At 51.6% G+C, this 15,043-nt stretch overlaps 4 protein-coding genes across 5 annotated transcripts; 1 reads left to right on the top strand and 3 right to left on the bottom strand.

Moving 5' to 3' along the window:
- Positions 1–167: 167 nt before the first annotated feature.
- On the bottom strand, positions 168–1,838 carry LOC126319956 (uncharacterized). Of its 2 annotated transcripts, none has more exons than XM_049993670.1 (4): positions 1,104–1,838; positions 932–1,023; positions 587–842; positions 168–516 (listed from the first exon to the last, which is right to left on the bottom strand). In XM_049993670.1, the coding sequence occupies exons 1-4, from the start codon at positions 1,222–1,224 to the stop codon at positions 185–187; spliced, it is 801 nt and encodes a 266-aa protein (XP_049849627.1). In that variant the 5' UTR covers positions 1,225–1,838; the 3' UTR covers positions 168–184. The 2 variants fall into 2 exon arrangements, with proteins under 2 accessions (XP_049849627.1, XP_049849628.1); XM_049993671.1 differs by having other exon boundaries at positions 271–516; positions 580–842.
- Positions 1,839–3,761: 1,923 nt separating this feature from the next.
- LOC126319958 (uncharacterized) lies at positions 3,762–4,570 on the top strand. The gene has a single exon (XM_049993677.1). It carries the CDS (start codon positions 3,810–3,812, stop codon positions 4,515–4,517), a length of 708 nt encoding a protein of 235 aa, XP_049849634.1. The 5' UTR covers positions 3,762–3,809; the 3' UTR covers positions 4,518–4,570.
- A 3,442-nt stretch (positions 4,571–8,012) lies between these two features.
- Positions 8,013–8,949, bottom strand: LOC126319959 (MOB kinase activator 1A-like). The gene is made up of 4 exons (XM_049993678.1): positions 8,901–8,949; positions 8,660–8,814; positions 8,496–8,589; positions 8,013–8,436 (listed from the first exon to the last, which is right to left on the bottom strand). Exons 1-4 carry the CDS (start codon positions 8,912–8,914, stop codon positions 8,013–8,015), a joined length of 687 nt encoding a protein of 228 aa, XP_049849635.1. The 5' UTR covers positions 8,915–8,949.
- A 2,740-nt stretch (positions 8,950–11,689) lies between these two features.
- Positions 11,690–13,596, bottom strand: LOC126319952 (H(+)/Cl(-) exchange transporter 7-like). Its single transcript, XM_049993666.1, has 4 exons — positions 13,586–13,596; positions 12,352–13,405; positions 12,000–12,038; positions 11,690–11,926 (listed from the first exon to the last, which is right to left on the bottom strand). Exons 2-4 carry the CDS (start codon positions 13,253–13,255, stop codon positions 11,874–11,876), a joined length of 996 nt encoding a protein of 331 aa, XP_049849623.1. The 5' UTR covers positions 13,256–13,405; positions 13,586–13,596; the 3' UTR covers positions 11,690–11,873.
- Between the last annotated feature and the right edge of the window lie 1,447 nt (positions 13,597–15,043).

Raw genomic sequence — 15,043 nt, 5'->3', positions numbered from 1 at the left:
TGCACAGAGGCGCAATGGAGAGTGGGGAAGAAAAAAAATCCCTTACTTTCGAAGCTTGAATCTCGGCTTTCCTCGCCGCGCGCTTGAGGGCCAAGTCATTCGAGCGATCTAACTCTGCGCCGCTCATTTACAGAGGGGCGGCGGATACAGACAACTGTTTATTTTATTTTTTTTTTTCGTAAAATTAAAAGTGATTTAAATAGATCTGCGCATCGTCACTGTCTCTCGGCCAGTCTTCGAACTCGGCCAGTCTCAGCTCCGATCCGAGGTCGCCGTTCGCGACCCTCTGCGCGGAGATTTTGGCTATTTCTCTGCTGAACGGGCGCACTAACGGGTGAGTCAGATACTCACTCAGGGGCATCCACGCGGCATCTGCGAGCTCGCTGGAGTCCATGGTGATGGACGAGGAGGTCGGCTTGAGGCGGACGACGAAGTAGAGGTCGGCGTCCCCGGATTTGTCCCGGCCGCAGTGCCGAAACCCAATGATGCTGATGAAGCATGTCTGTATGTTCGTCTCTAAGAGGGCAGTTTTAGTGTACCGTTTTTTTTTTTTTTGTATGCGCTCATCGAAGCACGCACGCCATACCTTCGAGCACCTCGCGGATGGCCGCTTCAATCAGGCTCTCTCCCGCCTCCACTAGGCCCCCTGGGATCTTCCAACTGGCAGTCTGGTGCGCGTACTTTTCGCGGACGACGAGTAGCTCGTTCTTCTCGTTGAGGACGAAACCGCCGACGCCCACGTGGGTGAACGCGTAGTTCGGGAGTTTGTTCTGCTCGTCTTGAGGCAGCCACCGAGTCAGAGTCACGTAATGGGGCTTCGCGTGGTGAAACACAAATTTGTTCTTTTGAAATAAGAGAGGTGGTTATTGTCTCCTGGATGATGACGCGCAGGGAGGCAGAACGACGCACGAGTTGCGCCCCTATGTCGTACCTCAATCGCGATGGGTATGAAGCTGGCCTTCTCGGAGGGAATGGTCAGCCACACGCCTCTTACCTTGTTTTGTGTCCAGTGAAGCAAAGATTCTAAAAGGAAAAAAAAAAAAAGGGTCAATTTTTCCTCTTCTTTGTAGGGCCATGACGCGTGGACTCGGCCTCCTCCTCACCTTCCAGCATCAGCTTAAAGGTTTCTTCGCACTCTGGAAGCTGGTCGTGCAAGACGCATTTCCCCTGAAATATGTCATCCAGAGCTGGCAGGATACGACTAGACTCGTTGGAAAGAGACATTGGGAGTTGCTAAAGATCGTGTCGCTGTTTCGAGTTGACCTGTGACAATGTGGTCTCTATACACATGTGGTGCTCTTTTCTTTTTTTTTTTTTTCTTCTCCTTGCTTGACTGCGCCTGCTCAGGTCTGCGCCCCGCCCCCTCTTTTGGGTGTTGTGTTTTTTTTTCGACGCTGTCCCCGAATTTTTGAGTTTTTCTCTGCTTTTGCTGGATTTGCTTTTCCGCGCCTCCGCGTTTTCGCCAGTTGGAATTCGATCTCGAAGCGAACATCCCCCCTCCGCAGCCGGGCAACTCACGTCCACTGATGATCGCGCACTTGCGAAGTCGTGCCCGGCGATTCCCAGAAATGTGGGAATGCGCGCTTGCTCGCTCGAAATTATTTTCGGTGCTTGCGACGTTTTTTTTTTTCATTTGGCGGTACATTTGCCCAGACAGAGTTCGGCGGCTGTGCAAGAAGTTCATGGAAGAAGGGGAAGAGAGCAGCATCGGTGCCATCAGGAAGACGTCGGAGGATCGGTGTCAGGGGGCGGGTGATTCGAGCGAGGGGATACAAAAGTCGTCCCTGCTATGCGACTCGAACGTGTTGGTTATTTTTCAGGGGGAGGCCCAGAGTCCGAGTGCGTGGATAGAGAGGGGTTGGGGGGCGCGGTGGCGTGATTGGTAGGAGCGCGAGTTGACCGGTTTTTTGTCTACAGTGCAGAAGTTGGTTTGGTCCCTCGAAAAGTACGTTAGGACGCTCGGATTCGGCCTTACGATTCGACGGTATGTCGGGACGAAGCTGGACAGGGGGCACCTGATTTGCGTTACGAGTTTGGAGTCCGACTCGCTGGAGGGGGCGGCGTTTGACTTCCAGGTGAGCGAGTTGAACGTGTACGACGCGATTTTTTTCGGGTTTCCGATAGTGTATCAGCGAGTGTACGTTGCAGGAGGGGGGGGGCGATAGTTGTACGCAAGTTGTTGACAGGTTTTTTTTTTTGTGTAGTTCGCCGCACTACCAGGTGTTGCTGGACGCGCTTGGATCGTCGTCCGCGGTGTTTTTGAAGGGGAAGGTGGCGTCGTTTTTTTCGACGGTGCAGTCGGAGGGCGCGAATTGCTTGGCGGAGATGTCGAAGGCGGCGATGGCGCTGTTTCAGCTTGGGTTCGTGGTGCCGTCGTTCACGGGGTCGGAGGGGTTGACGCCGTTTGGGACGTGCGCGGTGCACGCGCAGGACGGGTCGGTGCAACAGAAGTACATGAGGGCGATAGAGCAGCAGGGGGCGGAGATGTGCAAGTTCTTGCTGAGGTTGCTTCCGCTGGAGTGTCTGTCGCAGGTTTGCGCGAAGATGGACCGAATTTACGCGCGCAGCGGGTTGCAGCTGGTGGAGGGGAGGAAGAAGGTGGAGGGGAGGAAGAAGGTGGAGGGGAGGAAGAAGGAGGAGGGGAGGAAGAAGGAGGAGGGGAGGGAGGAGGAGGGGAGGGAGGAGGAGGGGGGAAGGAGGAAGTTTGGGGGGGGGGAAGGCGGGAAGAGGAGGTTTGAGGAGGAGGAGTCGGTACACGGGAGGATGGACATGAGGGAGCTTCGATATTTGTACGAGTTGCAGCAGGAGGTGAGGGAGTTGGAGACGAGGCTTGGGAAGTCATGGGTGGCTCGAATGAATGCCTCGGAGGACAGCGAGTCTAGGGAGTTGCTGGAGAAGTTGCATAAGCTGCGAGTCAAGAGTTTGAAGAAGAGCATCAAGAAGAACAGGGTGCATAGACATGATGGGGGTCGGCGCAGTCTTTACGGCCGGCAGGGGAAGAGCGAGGAGGATTCAGACTCGTTGCTGAGTCGGTCGTCGGGGGGTGTTGGGGCAGGCGGCGATTCCGCGACGGAGGAGTTGGAGGGGAGTCAGAGCGTTTCGCGAGTGAGTGAGGAGGATTCGGAGGCCAAGGAGTGCGTCTGGTCGTCGGACTGGTCGAGTTGGCTGTCTCGTCCGGCGTTATTGGATTTTGGCAACCAATTTTACAAGAGGAACCACGAGGCGAGGTTGTTGGCGATTCGGTACGAGCGTCGTCGGATCAGGAAGCTGTTGCGAATGTTGAGGATGAAGGAGAAGAGCAGCGTGAGGGAGCGTGCGGAAGAGAGGCATCGGTCGGAGGACGAGGAGGTGGAGGAGAAGAAGGAGAAGAAGGAGAAGAAGGAGGAGAAGAAGAAGAAGAAGAAGAAGGGTAAAAAGGAGCCTTTGAACTTGGACTGGATTTGTTCCGATAGCGACGAGAGCGAGGGTTCGGACAAGGAGCGTTCGGAACAGGAGAGTAGCCACGTGGTTCAGCTGGAGGCGAAGGCGTTGAGGAGGTTGGTGGAGATGGCGACTTCGGACAAGAAGGACAAGAAGAAGAAGAAGAAGAAGGAAAAGAAGTGAGTGGGGGATGCAGACCGCGGTTTTTTTTTTTTTTTTTTAGATGTGTGTGTTAAAGAGCCGCGGCTTGATTTTCTCTATATGGGGCATTTTTTTTTTTTTTTGGATTGCTGTGTTGGTGGGAGAAGGGGGGGAGTGGGAAAGAGGGGAAAAAAAAAGAGAAAGCGAAGTGGTTTTTTTTTGGTTATTGTGCATGATGAGCGTCTGAGATGGACACGGCGCAGAGAGAGTTTTTTTTGTCGAACGAGCGTTTAGAGGCGCACAAGAGGGAGGTGAAGAGGAAGCGAGAAGAGGAGGAGGCGCGGCGTTTGGAGGCGTACGAGAGGGAGCAGAGGGAGCAGAGGGAGCAAGAGGAGAAGATGCGCGAGAGAATTAGGAGGAGGAAGGCTGAGCTCGAGGAGGAGAGGAAGAGGAAGGAGAAGGAGAAGGAGGAGGAGTACATAAGGCAGCAGAAGTTGTTAGAAGAGAGGAATCGCGAAATGGCTAGAAGGATTGAGAAGAGGAGGGCAGAGGCGAAGTTGAACGAGGAGAGGCTAGAGAGGGAGTTGTGGGGTGCTCAGATGAAGGAGGAGTTTAGGGCGTCGAACGTGCCGCCGATAGCAAGGCACAAGCGCGAGGTGGAGTTGAAGAAGCAGAGGCTCGAGCAGGAGAAGCTAGAGTTGTACGCGAGGGAGCAGGAGAGTGAGGCAGGGAAGCCGTCGTTGAAGGAGTTGATAGAGAGGAACAAGGCGTTGGTGCAGGAGAGGCGGAGGGCGGAGGAGGAGGAGCAGAAGAGGGCGTACATGGAGGAGGAGGAGGCGAGGAGACAACAGGCGGAGGCGATGAAGAGGAGGATTGCGGAGAACAGGCAGGAGTTGGATAGGAGGAAGCAGGAGGAGGAGAGGGAGATGTTGGAGAGGTACAAGAGAGGGGGATGAGAGCGTGGTGCGGCGTGCAAGAAGAGTAGAGGTGTGAATAAGAAAAAAAGTTGGCGTGAAATAGTTGTGTATAGAGTGTGTGAGAGGGTTTTTTTTTTTTTTTTGGGGGGGGGAGAGTGGGCGTGTTCGGGCTGGGTTGCGGAAATTGGGGCTAAAAAAAAAAAAAAAGGGCGGTTTGGTTGAGCGGTGTATTGTCACTCTGAAGCAGGTCCGGAGAGGGCGAGCGTTGGGCGCTGGCGTGTCATGATGGTTTTTTGTGTGTGTGGATCTGCTATGAGCATGGCGGTTGGAATGAGAAGGTTGCGCGCGGTCGTGGGGGGGGAGAGGGGCGCCGAGAGGGGCGGACGGCGACGAGGGATTGTATGTGTGAGGAGGTGGGAGAGTGCGGGGCCCTTTTTTTTTTTTTGGCGAGATCTCTAAGGTTTGTGACGGCGAAGGTTTGGCGAGGCAGAGAGTTGGCTGGGGCGGGCGCGAGGGTCTCGGTACGCAGGTACGGGTCCGGAATCGAGGAGGAGAAGAAGAGCGGGGGGGTTCGGTTCGCGGAGGGACGCGAGGGGGAGACTCGGGCCGACGCGAAGAAGAGGTTTGTTGAAAGGTCGCCTGGTTATTATGAGGGCAAGGAGGATTTTGATGCGCGGGTGGCGGAAGAGAGGTTCTTGGACGACTCGGTCGATATTTCTTCTCCGAGGAAGATTTATTTTTACCTGGAGGACGCGGTTGGGCTGTTTTCGTCCGGGCAGGTTTTGGACGCGCGATCGATGTCTAGGATTTATTCGGTGACGCCGAAGAAGGTGAAGTCTCAGATGCACTACTTTCAGCTCCGGCGCAAGTATCAGCGAATCATGGCTGGGGTTCGCTCTGGCGAGAAGCCGCCGTCGCCCATTCAGCTGAACAGGGTGATGGGCCTGATGAATCATTTCGCGGACTATGCGAAGGTGTTGGACTTCTACGCCAGCGTGTCCGGCCTCGCGGGAGAGGACTCGTTCCAGCCGGACGAGTGGACGTTCAACCTGTTGCTGCAGGCGCACCTCGGCCTGAAAAACGTGTCGGCGGCGCTGAAATGCCTGGACCGGGCAATTAGAGAAAAGAAGGTCACGACAACGATGTACAACCAGATTCTGCACCACTACTTCTCCTGCGCGTCCGAACGAGTCTTCGAGGGCTTCCTCTCGCGCATGCGCCAAGAGCGCGCGGTCTGGGACTCGCTGACATGCCTAATCGCCCTCTACTATTGGCAGCGCGCTGGGCGCTCGGACAAGATATGGGCGTTCGCGCAACAACACGTGCTGAACAGTTCGGCCTCCGTCTCCCTAGACAGCGCCTTCTACAACGAACTGATGCTCCATCTGCTGAAGGAGGAGGAGTTCGAGAAGATGGGCGCCGTCTTCGACCGAATCGTCGAGCGATACGGCGTCGACGAAGGCGACGATCAACGCGGCGATCAACGCGACGATCAACGCGACGATCAACGCGACGATCAACGCGACGATCAACGCGACGATCAACGCGGCGATCAACGCAACGATCAACGCGACGCTTCGACCGAAGGGGCGAAACCGTCGAGCAACCACCTCAACAGCGTCGACCCCTTCGATCGGTCCGACGGCTACGCCGTCAACACGTACTACTATCTCACGCCCGCCGACTCCGGCAACTCTTCTTTCTTCTCGCACTCCGAGTGCGAATGCGCCAAATTGGCCTCCTCCCTGACCCCCTCCGTCCGCTCGGACCCCCGCATCGTCGCCTCCTTCATCTTGGTCGAGGCGATCCTCGGCAAGCGCGACCGCCTGTCGATGCTGTTCAACCTGCTACGCGAACTTCGAGTTCAAGCCGACACCTACTTCTACCGCATGGCCGTCTTCGGGTACCTGAGTCAGAAAAACTACGCCGCTCTGGAAACGTTCCTCGTCCGAGTCTTCCACTTCAAGGCCAGCACCAAGCGAGGCGGGTCGAACGTGAGCATGAGGAGACTCTGCCAAATCACGCTCTCCTACTGCCTGAAAAACAACGACCTGCAGTTAGCCAACCAGTTCTTCAACCTGTTCCTAGACGCCGGGCACAAACACCCCAGCTGCTACGAACTCACCTGCATAATCGCACTCCACCTGTCCAACGAGGAAGAAGAAAGCGCCCTTAGGTACTTCGACCTTCTCATAAATTCCCTCACCCACAGGCTCGAACAACTCGACCAAACACCCCCCAACTCCAACCCCCATCACCAAACCCCCTCGGCCCCCACCTCTCCGTCCGACCTCGACTCGCCAAAGCCGAAGAGGAAAACCTGGCACCTACCCTGGGACCCATTCCGACTCTTCATACACTACTACATACACACCGACTCGCCTGTCAAAGCCGAGCAATTCTATTATCGCTATATCCGACGCGTGCGCACGCGCCACGACAAGGACAAGATCCTCCAGCACCAACTGTACCTGGCAATCCAGTCAAAACTCGGAAACCTCACCAAGGCCAAAGAAAGCTTCGACCAACTCCTGGCACTTCGCCACCGCCCAACTCCGGAAACCTGCAGCCACATGCTCGAAGCCTACGTCAACGCTCACGAAGACAAAAAGGCCATGCTGTTCTTCGAAGAAATGATCGAAAACGCCTCAGAACCCTCCTTGCACGCCTATCAACACATCGGGTCCATACACGTCAAGCGCTCAGACGCGGCCAAACTGAAAGAACTCCTCGAAACCCTGCGCGAAAAGAACCTCCTCTCCGCCTCTCCCACCGTTCTCAACCAACTCGTCTCCGTCTACCTCAAGTCAAAAAGGTGGAGCGACGCCCTACAATGTCTCGAAAACGAGTACAATTGGGAAAACGTCAAATCCAAACAAGACCAAAAAAACGCCCTCTTTATAAAACTGTACCAATATCTTCGCGCGCCCCGTCGGTCCTGCTCAAGCGCCCCAACTCTCCCGCCCCCTCCATCCAAACCCTCGCCCGATATCGTCACGTTCATGCTCGTATTCACCGCCTGCCAACACCTTCAGTCCCCCTCCAAGCTAAACCACTTCTTTCAACTGTGGCAGTCCGCGTCTCTGCGCCCCACTCCTGACTTCTTCGTGTCCCTCATATCCTCCACCCTTGTCCTCGACCAGACTCTGTTCCGCCAAGCCTCCGAAGCTTTCCTCTCTTGGCTCCAACACCCTCGCTCCGCACTCACCTTCCAAGTCGCCAAAACCCTCATCGACCACTTCAGACGCGACTCAACGCTCCTTCCTCAGTCCTCCCCGTATTACGCCCAGTTCGACAAGTTCAGCAAGTCGAGCGTTCTCTGCATGTCCCAAGAAGAGAAAAACGAGTTCTCGCAACTCCTGTCGCGCATCTTGGCCGCACAGTCCTCCCTGTCAAACTGACGACACCACCCTATGTACACACACCCTGCCCGCAATAAATACGCATACACTGTTCCCGTGTATGGGTGTACCTTTCGAGCGATCCGCTTTTTTTCCCCCTGGCAAACGGCTGGCGCGGCCCCCGGAGGGGGGCTCAGTGCCTCGAGTCCTTTTCTTTTTTCAGTCTTGGACGCGCGGCAATGGACTTCTTGCCGTCGATCAGGTTTTGTATCACGTCGGCCAGCGGGCTGAACTTGCTTTTGTCCACGAGGGAAAACTCCGTGACGAAGTAGTAAAAGTGCTTGAAGCTCGTGTTGATGTGAACCTCTTCCCCCAGTTCAAAAACCCGGTCGATGTGCTGGCAGTAGATGTGCGCGTAGATGTAGGTGAACACCTTGTAAATGCTTTTGATGACCGTGAAAAAGTTCTTTGGAAACGGAACGTCGGTTCGAGAGGGAAAAATCGTCTCGTTGTCCAGCTTGCTTTGAACCCAGGTCATCGAGTAGTCGAAGTATTCTGGCGCAGAACACCTGACGGGCTTCTTGAGCGTCTTGTCCCCGAACCACATGTACTCGTGCCTGATGTGAGTCTTAGTGAACCGTCCGCACTCCCAGCTCAACGAACTCTCAAAACGTACTTCGGGCCCGCCGACATGGTCGGACAATCGCGAGGCGTGCAGAATTCGGTGATGCTTCCATAGATCAAGTTGATCTGGTTGAAGAAGTCAATCGCTAAAAAAAAAAAAGAAGTTAACGAAGAGTCACGCGAGCAGAAAACACGACCTAAGCGGCATGAACGTCCTGTTGATCGCTAGCCATTCGTCGATGTCTATGTTCTTTGGGAGTCTGACCAACTGGCTCAGATCCCCCGTCGAAAGCGTCGCCTTAGTCTTTTTCAGAAGTCCAGGAACACTGCTATTATTGGAAACTCGGCCTTTGGACTTGTTTTTTTCTTGTCTTTGATGAACGAGCGTCAGTCGCTGGGATTGAGTCAAAAGCGAGCCTCCTGGCTCGGCCGCACACCTCCTCTATCGAAAACTCACATCAGTCGAAGCATGCTCGCGTATCCAAAAATACCGTTCAGAAAAAACGCGAGTGAAACACGTTCAAGAACAAAACTGAGGTCCTTTTTATTCGTGGCAACGAAATATTGCTTTTTTAGCCTTTCTATCGTCCGAACAACACGCACCCCGCTCATATAAACCGCCCCAAAATGAGAGGAAAGAGATCAGTTCCTTTTCACGTGCCTCATACACCGAGAAGCTACTCAACGTACCGCACGAAATTGACACAATTTTTTATACCGCGTCTTCCAATTTAATCTTTTTTTCTGCGATCACGTTATTTGCTTCCTGATTGTATTCCTCACCCCACAACCCACGTTCGCCTCCACCCACCCATAAAACGTTCTCGAACTTGAAACTCCCTCCAAATCTGTGCAGATACAATTCAAAACAGCCGTGGCCGAAGGGAGAAAATCCCACCCGAGACTCAAAAGTTGTCGTTCAATGCACGTTATATCGACGAAACATCTTGTCGGCCCCTTACAACTGTCTCTCCGACACCCGCCTACCCCTCAAGCACAGACTCTTCGACACAGTAATATATAAACATATATACGTACACTTCTTCGTGCCTCCTCACCCCTAGCAGGCGTACGCTTTTCCCCTGAAAAATTCAAGACTTTTTTTTTCCATTCACACAAAAACCTCAACTTTCCCTGCGGCCCCGCGCACGATCTTCCTGGTCCTCGCCGCGACCCCTCGATAAATGGACTTCGTAAGCGGCGGCGAAAACTTCGGCTACCCGAGCGGCGCCAACTTCAGCCCTGGGCCCAAAATGAACTTTTTTGTCTCCAGCCAACTCCAAAACGGCTTCATGGGGAGGACCTGTCAATGGCATCGTGAGCAGACCCGTGGGAGGACTGATGAACGGATCGACCGTCGGCAGTGCCCAACTGTCTCAAAGCCTCTTGTCGTCTAGCAGCTTCGGATACAGCGCCGCTGGCGCCAACAGTTATCCAAATAGAGATGTTTTCAATGGCAGCATAGGCGCTTCGAGCTTCGGCAGCTCTGGACCCAACAACTTCAGCGCCTGCACTCCCGAAGACGCTCTATGCGGCTTAAACAACATATACTTCCCCACACTCAACAACCTAAGTTGCCCACTTTTTCATATCTCTCCTCAACCCTACATCATCCCACAGTCACAGGTAAACCTCCAAACCAACTCGAATTCAAACCACAAATGTAACTCCAACCAACTAAACAACAGCGTCAAGCAACCGCACCCCCCAACCATGCCCTATTCCAACCCCATCAACCCCTCTACTCAGAGAATTCCCTCCGCTACATCGCCGCTGTCGGGCATCCAAGACCCAATCGCTCTCCAAACCGTCTCCGGCAAGTCGCCAGTGCTTGACGAAACGTGTCTGTCGTCCTCTCCGACTTCCATATGCGCTCAGTCTGTCCCAGAAAAGCCCAGTTCGCCACCCATCTCAACGGCCTTTCCCGCGGTACCCCGTCCGGACACCTACGGCGCCCCCGCGCAATCGGTAGACATGGCAGAACCCCCTCAAACCAACGCCTACAAAGTGGAACGGATCCCCTCCTCTCACGCCCGAACCAAGCAAACCTCGGACATCCCTCCTCCCAAAGACTCGAAGAAAAAAAAAAAAAACTAGCACCAAATCCAAAAAATCCAACTCAAAGCAATCCCCCCTCGAAAACCTCCAGCGGGATGAGCGAAATGATGTTCGGCTGGAAAATCACGCCTCGGTCCCTGTCCAAAAACTCACGGTCAGAAAAAAGTGACAGCGCGAAAACAGACCCCAACGTCCCCGTCCCTCCTTACATCCCCCCTGTCATCGTCTTCACGCCCATGGACGACTCGAACCTATCGAAAAAGATACAACACGTCCAACCAACCACTGTATATACTCCACACTCGTGCGAAAACAAAGCCTATCCACTCAACCACCGATTGGCTCCAAACTACTACTGCTCCTTCAAAAACAAAAACTTCAACCCCCCAAACCCCCGTCACGTTCGGCGTGCCCATGTCCTCTGAATTCGCCGCGTACGCCCCAAACTATCCGCACCTCCAAACCTACTTCCCCTGCGAAACCAACAAAGACCACCTACAAATTCACAACCAAACACAGTTCTTCGACATGTCAAACAACTCGACCATTCCGACCTCCTCCGACCAACCCACCCCCTTCCCTCCGCAACGCGTGCAAACCAACCCACTCGGAAACCCCGCCTACGCCCCCTCGCTCTCCCTCGAACACCCCCCCAAAAACATGTTCGTCGCCATCAAACCCTCGGACGAGATGCAGTCCAGCAAACCCATCCGCTCCTCTGTAAAGAAAAAAACCAAAAAAAAAAACTTCGACCAGCTCCCAGTCAGAGCGCAAAACCAGCTCCAACCCCTCCAAGTGGATCAAAAATCTCAGAAGCGGCGGGAGTTGACAGAGTCGACAAAACCGAAATAGAGAATTAAACGGTTTCTGGCAAAAATGACAATAAAAAATTTTTGTACCACCCACCTTTTATTACGCGCAATATGTACGGTACATACACACGCCACGGCGAAAATCTACCGCATTCGACGCCTCCTCACCCCTCTCTTGTGTGGGACCCTATACCATCCAGAGAATTACCCAAATCCAATCAGTGCGACTATGCAAAACTGTACCTCGCCGTTTCCGGCCTAATAGATAAATCCCTGTCGCTCGATGAATTCTCTAGTCAACTAGATTACCACACTATGCTCACCCTGGCCAACGCCATTCAGCAGCTAGAACACACTGCACATAATCAAGACTGGCTCGATAAACAACCGGGATTTCTCCTTTTGTAAAATTGTTACTCATACAAAAATATTCTGCGCACATATCTGTCTATTGCGCGACACGTAGACACCATCTGTTTAAGGTGACGCAACTCAAACAACCCCCTTCCTCCTCACCCCGCTCTCGTAGCATCCCTTCAATGATAGAAACTTCCAAAGGATCAAACGTCCGCTTCTCGAACTTTCTCTAATAGCCTCTGAAGGAAAAGGTCCTCTAAAGCGTTCAAAACACAGAGTCAGAGAACAGCACTTCAATAAAAAAATACATAGCATAGATTTGTGCGTACTTCTAGTTATAATCCCAACTACCACATTGTGCTTGTCGACTTTTTTTTAGACCAATTTAGAAAACCGGGTTAGAGAAACCACGCACAGAAACAGTTAAAATCACACCTGCTACACGCCTCCTATCAAAAGCGTCGCGATTAAAAATCTGCCTGACTCGCAAACACTCAACGACATAGCCCAAGTTTTGGCCGCCAAAACACGCCCAAATATAACAAAATGTGCGCGCTCCATAGCTGATAAATGCCACATCGCAAATCACGCGCCCAGGTCAAAATACAAGGGAAAGAAGCGCAGACAGACAAAAACGCACAAACCCTCTCCGTTCCCAAACACCTCTTTTTACGTGCGTACCAATAATTAAATGCCTCAACCCCAGCGACCTGAATGCCACAAATAATCGCTTCATGGACGCATCCTGGTGCATGACAAATAAATTAGATGCCATATAAGGAACCAAATTCATGCGCATGTTCTCCTCTTGTTGTGTTAAGATAATGTTTTCTATGCTATCGTATCTCGGATAATCCTTGATAAATGATTCCAGGGTGACAGATGGATAGTAGTTTCGAACCAACACGCTGCTGTAAAACGCCTTCTCTTTCAGTAAAGTCAAGAGCTGAGTTCTCAGAATAAGACCCTGAAGAACACCGCTCTTTGTCACAATGGGGAAGCCATTGTGCGTCGTCTTCCTCAACGTATCGACAACTGTCTTCACCAACGGGCGGGAGGAAAAAGTCTGCACCGGGTGACCCATTACTTGCTTCGCCTTGAATTTATACAAGGCAGGATGCGGCTCCCAATCCAAGAATGGATAGCCCTTGATTTCGATATAAGAATCATAGATACCTGGACCAAACCAATCTCCAACCCACTTCGACACCATCAACGTAAACATCAGCGGCATCGCGTACACTATGTTGTTTGTCGACTCAATCAACACGGCTGTCAAGGAAATGGTCATTCGAGACTTCCCACCCAACAACGACGCTGCGCCTATCAACGCAAACATCTCCGGCTGCACGCACTTCGAGGGGAACCAGTTCCCAATTAAATTACCTACTAACCTCCCGATCACTGCTCCATTCAATATAGTCGGCATGAGCAATCCATGAGGAACCGACAGGCCGACTGCCCACGTGTTCAGCAAAAAATAGACCAAAGAGAACAAAAACAACGTTCTATTTCCAAAGCTATCGCTGTTCCATAAAACCTGACGAAATGCATTTTTTTGGTCCAGAAAAAAGATCGAAGCCATGTCATTGTACTCTCCTGCAGGGCAAAAAAAAGATATGGTTCCATCATCTTGAGATTTTGAGTCATTGCTGGATTTTATCTGGTAGCAATTGTAGAGGTAGGCTGACAATAAGAAACCAATTAAACTTGTCAAGATCGATGTGATTACAAGCTGTTGGAAAAAACTGTTAAATTATTGCACGTAAAAAAACCAGGGTGCTTTTTTATCACAAGGATATTCCCAAAAAATCTCAAATAATGCACTGTGTTTGAGTAAGATAAGGGAAGCTGCGCCCATTGGAGCCCTACCTTCTTTGACAGAGGACATGCACAACACCTATATCACACATACACGTATAGATAATTCGTCTATTCCCACAAAAGTTAAAGTCTTGACGCACACGCGTACGTATATGTACAAATCACTTCACTCCCTGGATACGTTATCGTTCCGCTGCATCTCTTACACCAAGTATTGTGCAGTCGGTCCGATCTTGGACAAAACTCTTCTCGTACCTCTAAAAATTTCAAACTTTTTTTTTTTACATACTTGATCCTAAATTTCATCAGGTTTGTGTTTAAGACGTTGAACAGTGCTCCGGCCAGTCCCCCAATTGCGCCTAATAACAAAATAAGCGGAAAATAATAAAAAGTGCAAGAATGAAAGGGTATTGAAGGTAAGCAATCGACAGGTCCGATCTTAGATTGGGAGTTTTCGTGGGGATACCGAATCACAGCCAATAAGATGTTAGCAAAGAAGACGCTGGCAATACTACAAAAAAAATTTTTCCAAATCAATGCTTGATTCCAGAAGGAAGCACCCTCTTCAAGAGCAAACAAACTGCCTCCCATAGGGCTTTCCAAAGCCACTGCCATGCCGGCTGCCGCGCCACTGCCCACAAAGTTTCGTTTCTCGCGATCGTTTCGAAAAGATTTCATGATGGAACTCCAAGATTTAAAAATAGCAGGAATCTTAACTTGCGACACGCCGGCTGCAACGATGGTTCCCAAATGAATCATAGGCCCCTCCGGGCCAAGCGCTAATCCAGAACTAGAAATACAAGCCGCCCCAATGAAAGTAGAAATGGCCATGTTGATCCGAAAAATATGTGGGACCTTAATTCCATTCAAATAACATTTCACCTCATCAATGCCACCCTTTGAAGCCTGCGGTGCCAAAAATAGTGACAGCAGACACGCAACCACCGAAAGTACCAAATTATGGACGATGTATACTAAACCTACAAGCCATGCGTGATTGTAACGATTATAAACGAACATCATTTCTCGATGACGAATATCGCAAAATAGCACAATCAATACGTCCATAAAAACTCCAACCACAGCAATCACGATACCAATCATCAAAACAATCAACCAGCGCATAAGCTCTTGTACTTTAAAAAACTTAAGAAAGACGTCAGTCGAGTTTTACTCGGAAGACGGGGCTGGTCTCTGCCTCTAAAATTCGTCTGAAATACATGCACTTTTCCAGATATCTGTCTCAACGAACCACTTTGAGAGAGGGTGTTGAAAGCAAAAGGAAATTTTCGCCCTTCCATACCACACACATGAGACCTCTTTTTAGCGCGCGCACAGAGCGCACATCAACATGCCTTTTTGGTTTTTGAAATAGCATTGCTGATCGACAGCTCACTCTCCAGTTCATCGTAATCTAAACTCTATAACGAAAAAAGTGGTGTTATAAAGAACATGACATGCCCCGGCTTTCATAGAGGCTTGACCGTGACTGAAAGACCGTATTTTAGATTATCTACCGCCGTGAAAAAATATCAAGATAGACAGCTAA

The sequence above is a fragment of the Schistocerca gregaria genome, unplaced genomic scaffold (assembly GCF_023897955.1).
Source record: "Schistocerca gregaria isolate iqSchGreg1 unplaced genomic scaffold, iqSchGreg1.2 ptg000691l, whole genome shotgun sequence".
NCBI lineage: Eukaryota > Metazoa > Arthropoda > Insecta > Orthoptera > Acrididae > Schistocerca > Schistocerca gregaria.
Note: the sequence above shows the minus strand (reverse complement) of the source record. Positions and strands in the feature narration are given on the sequence as shown.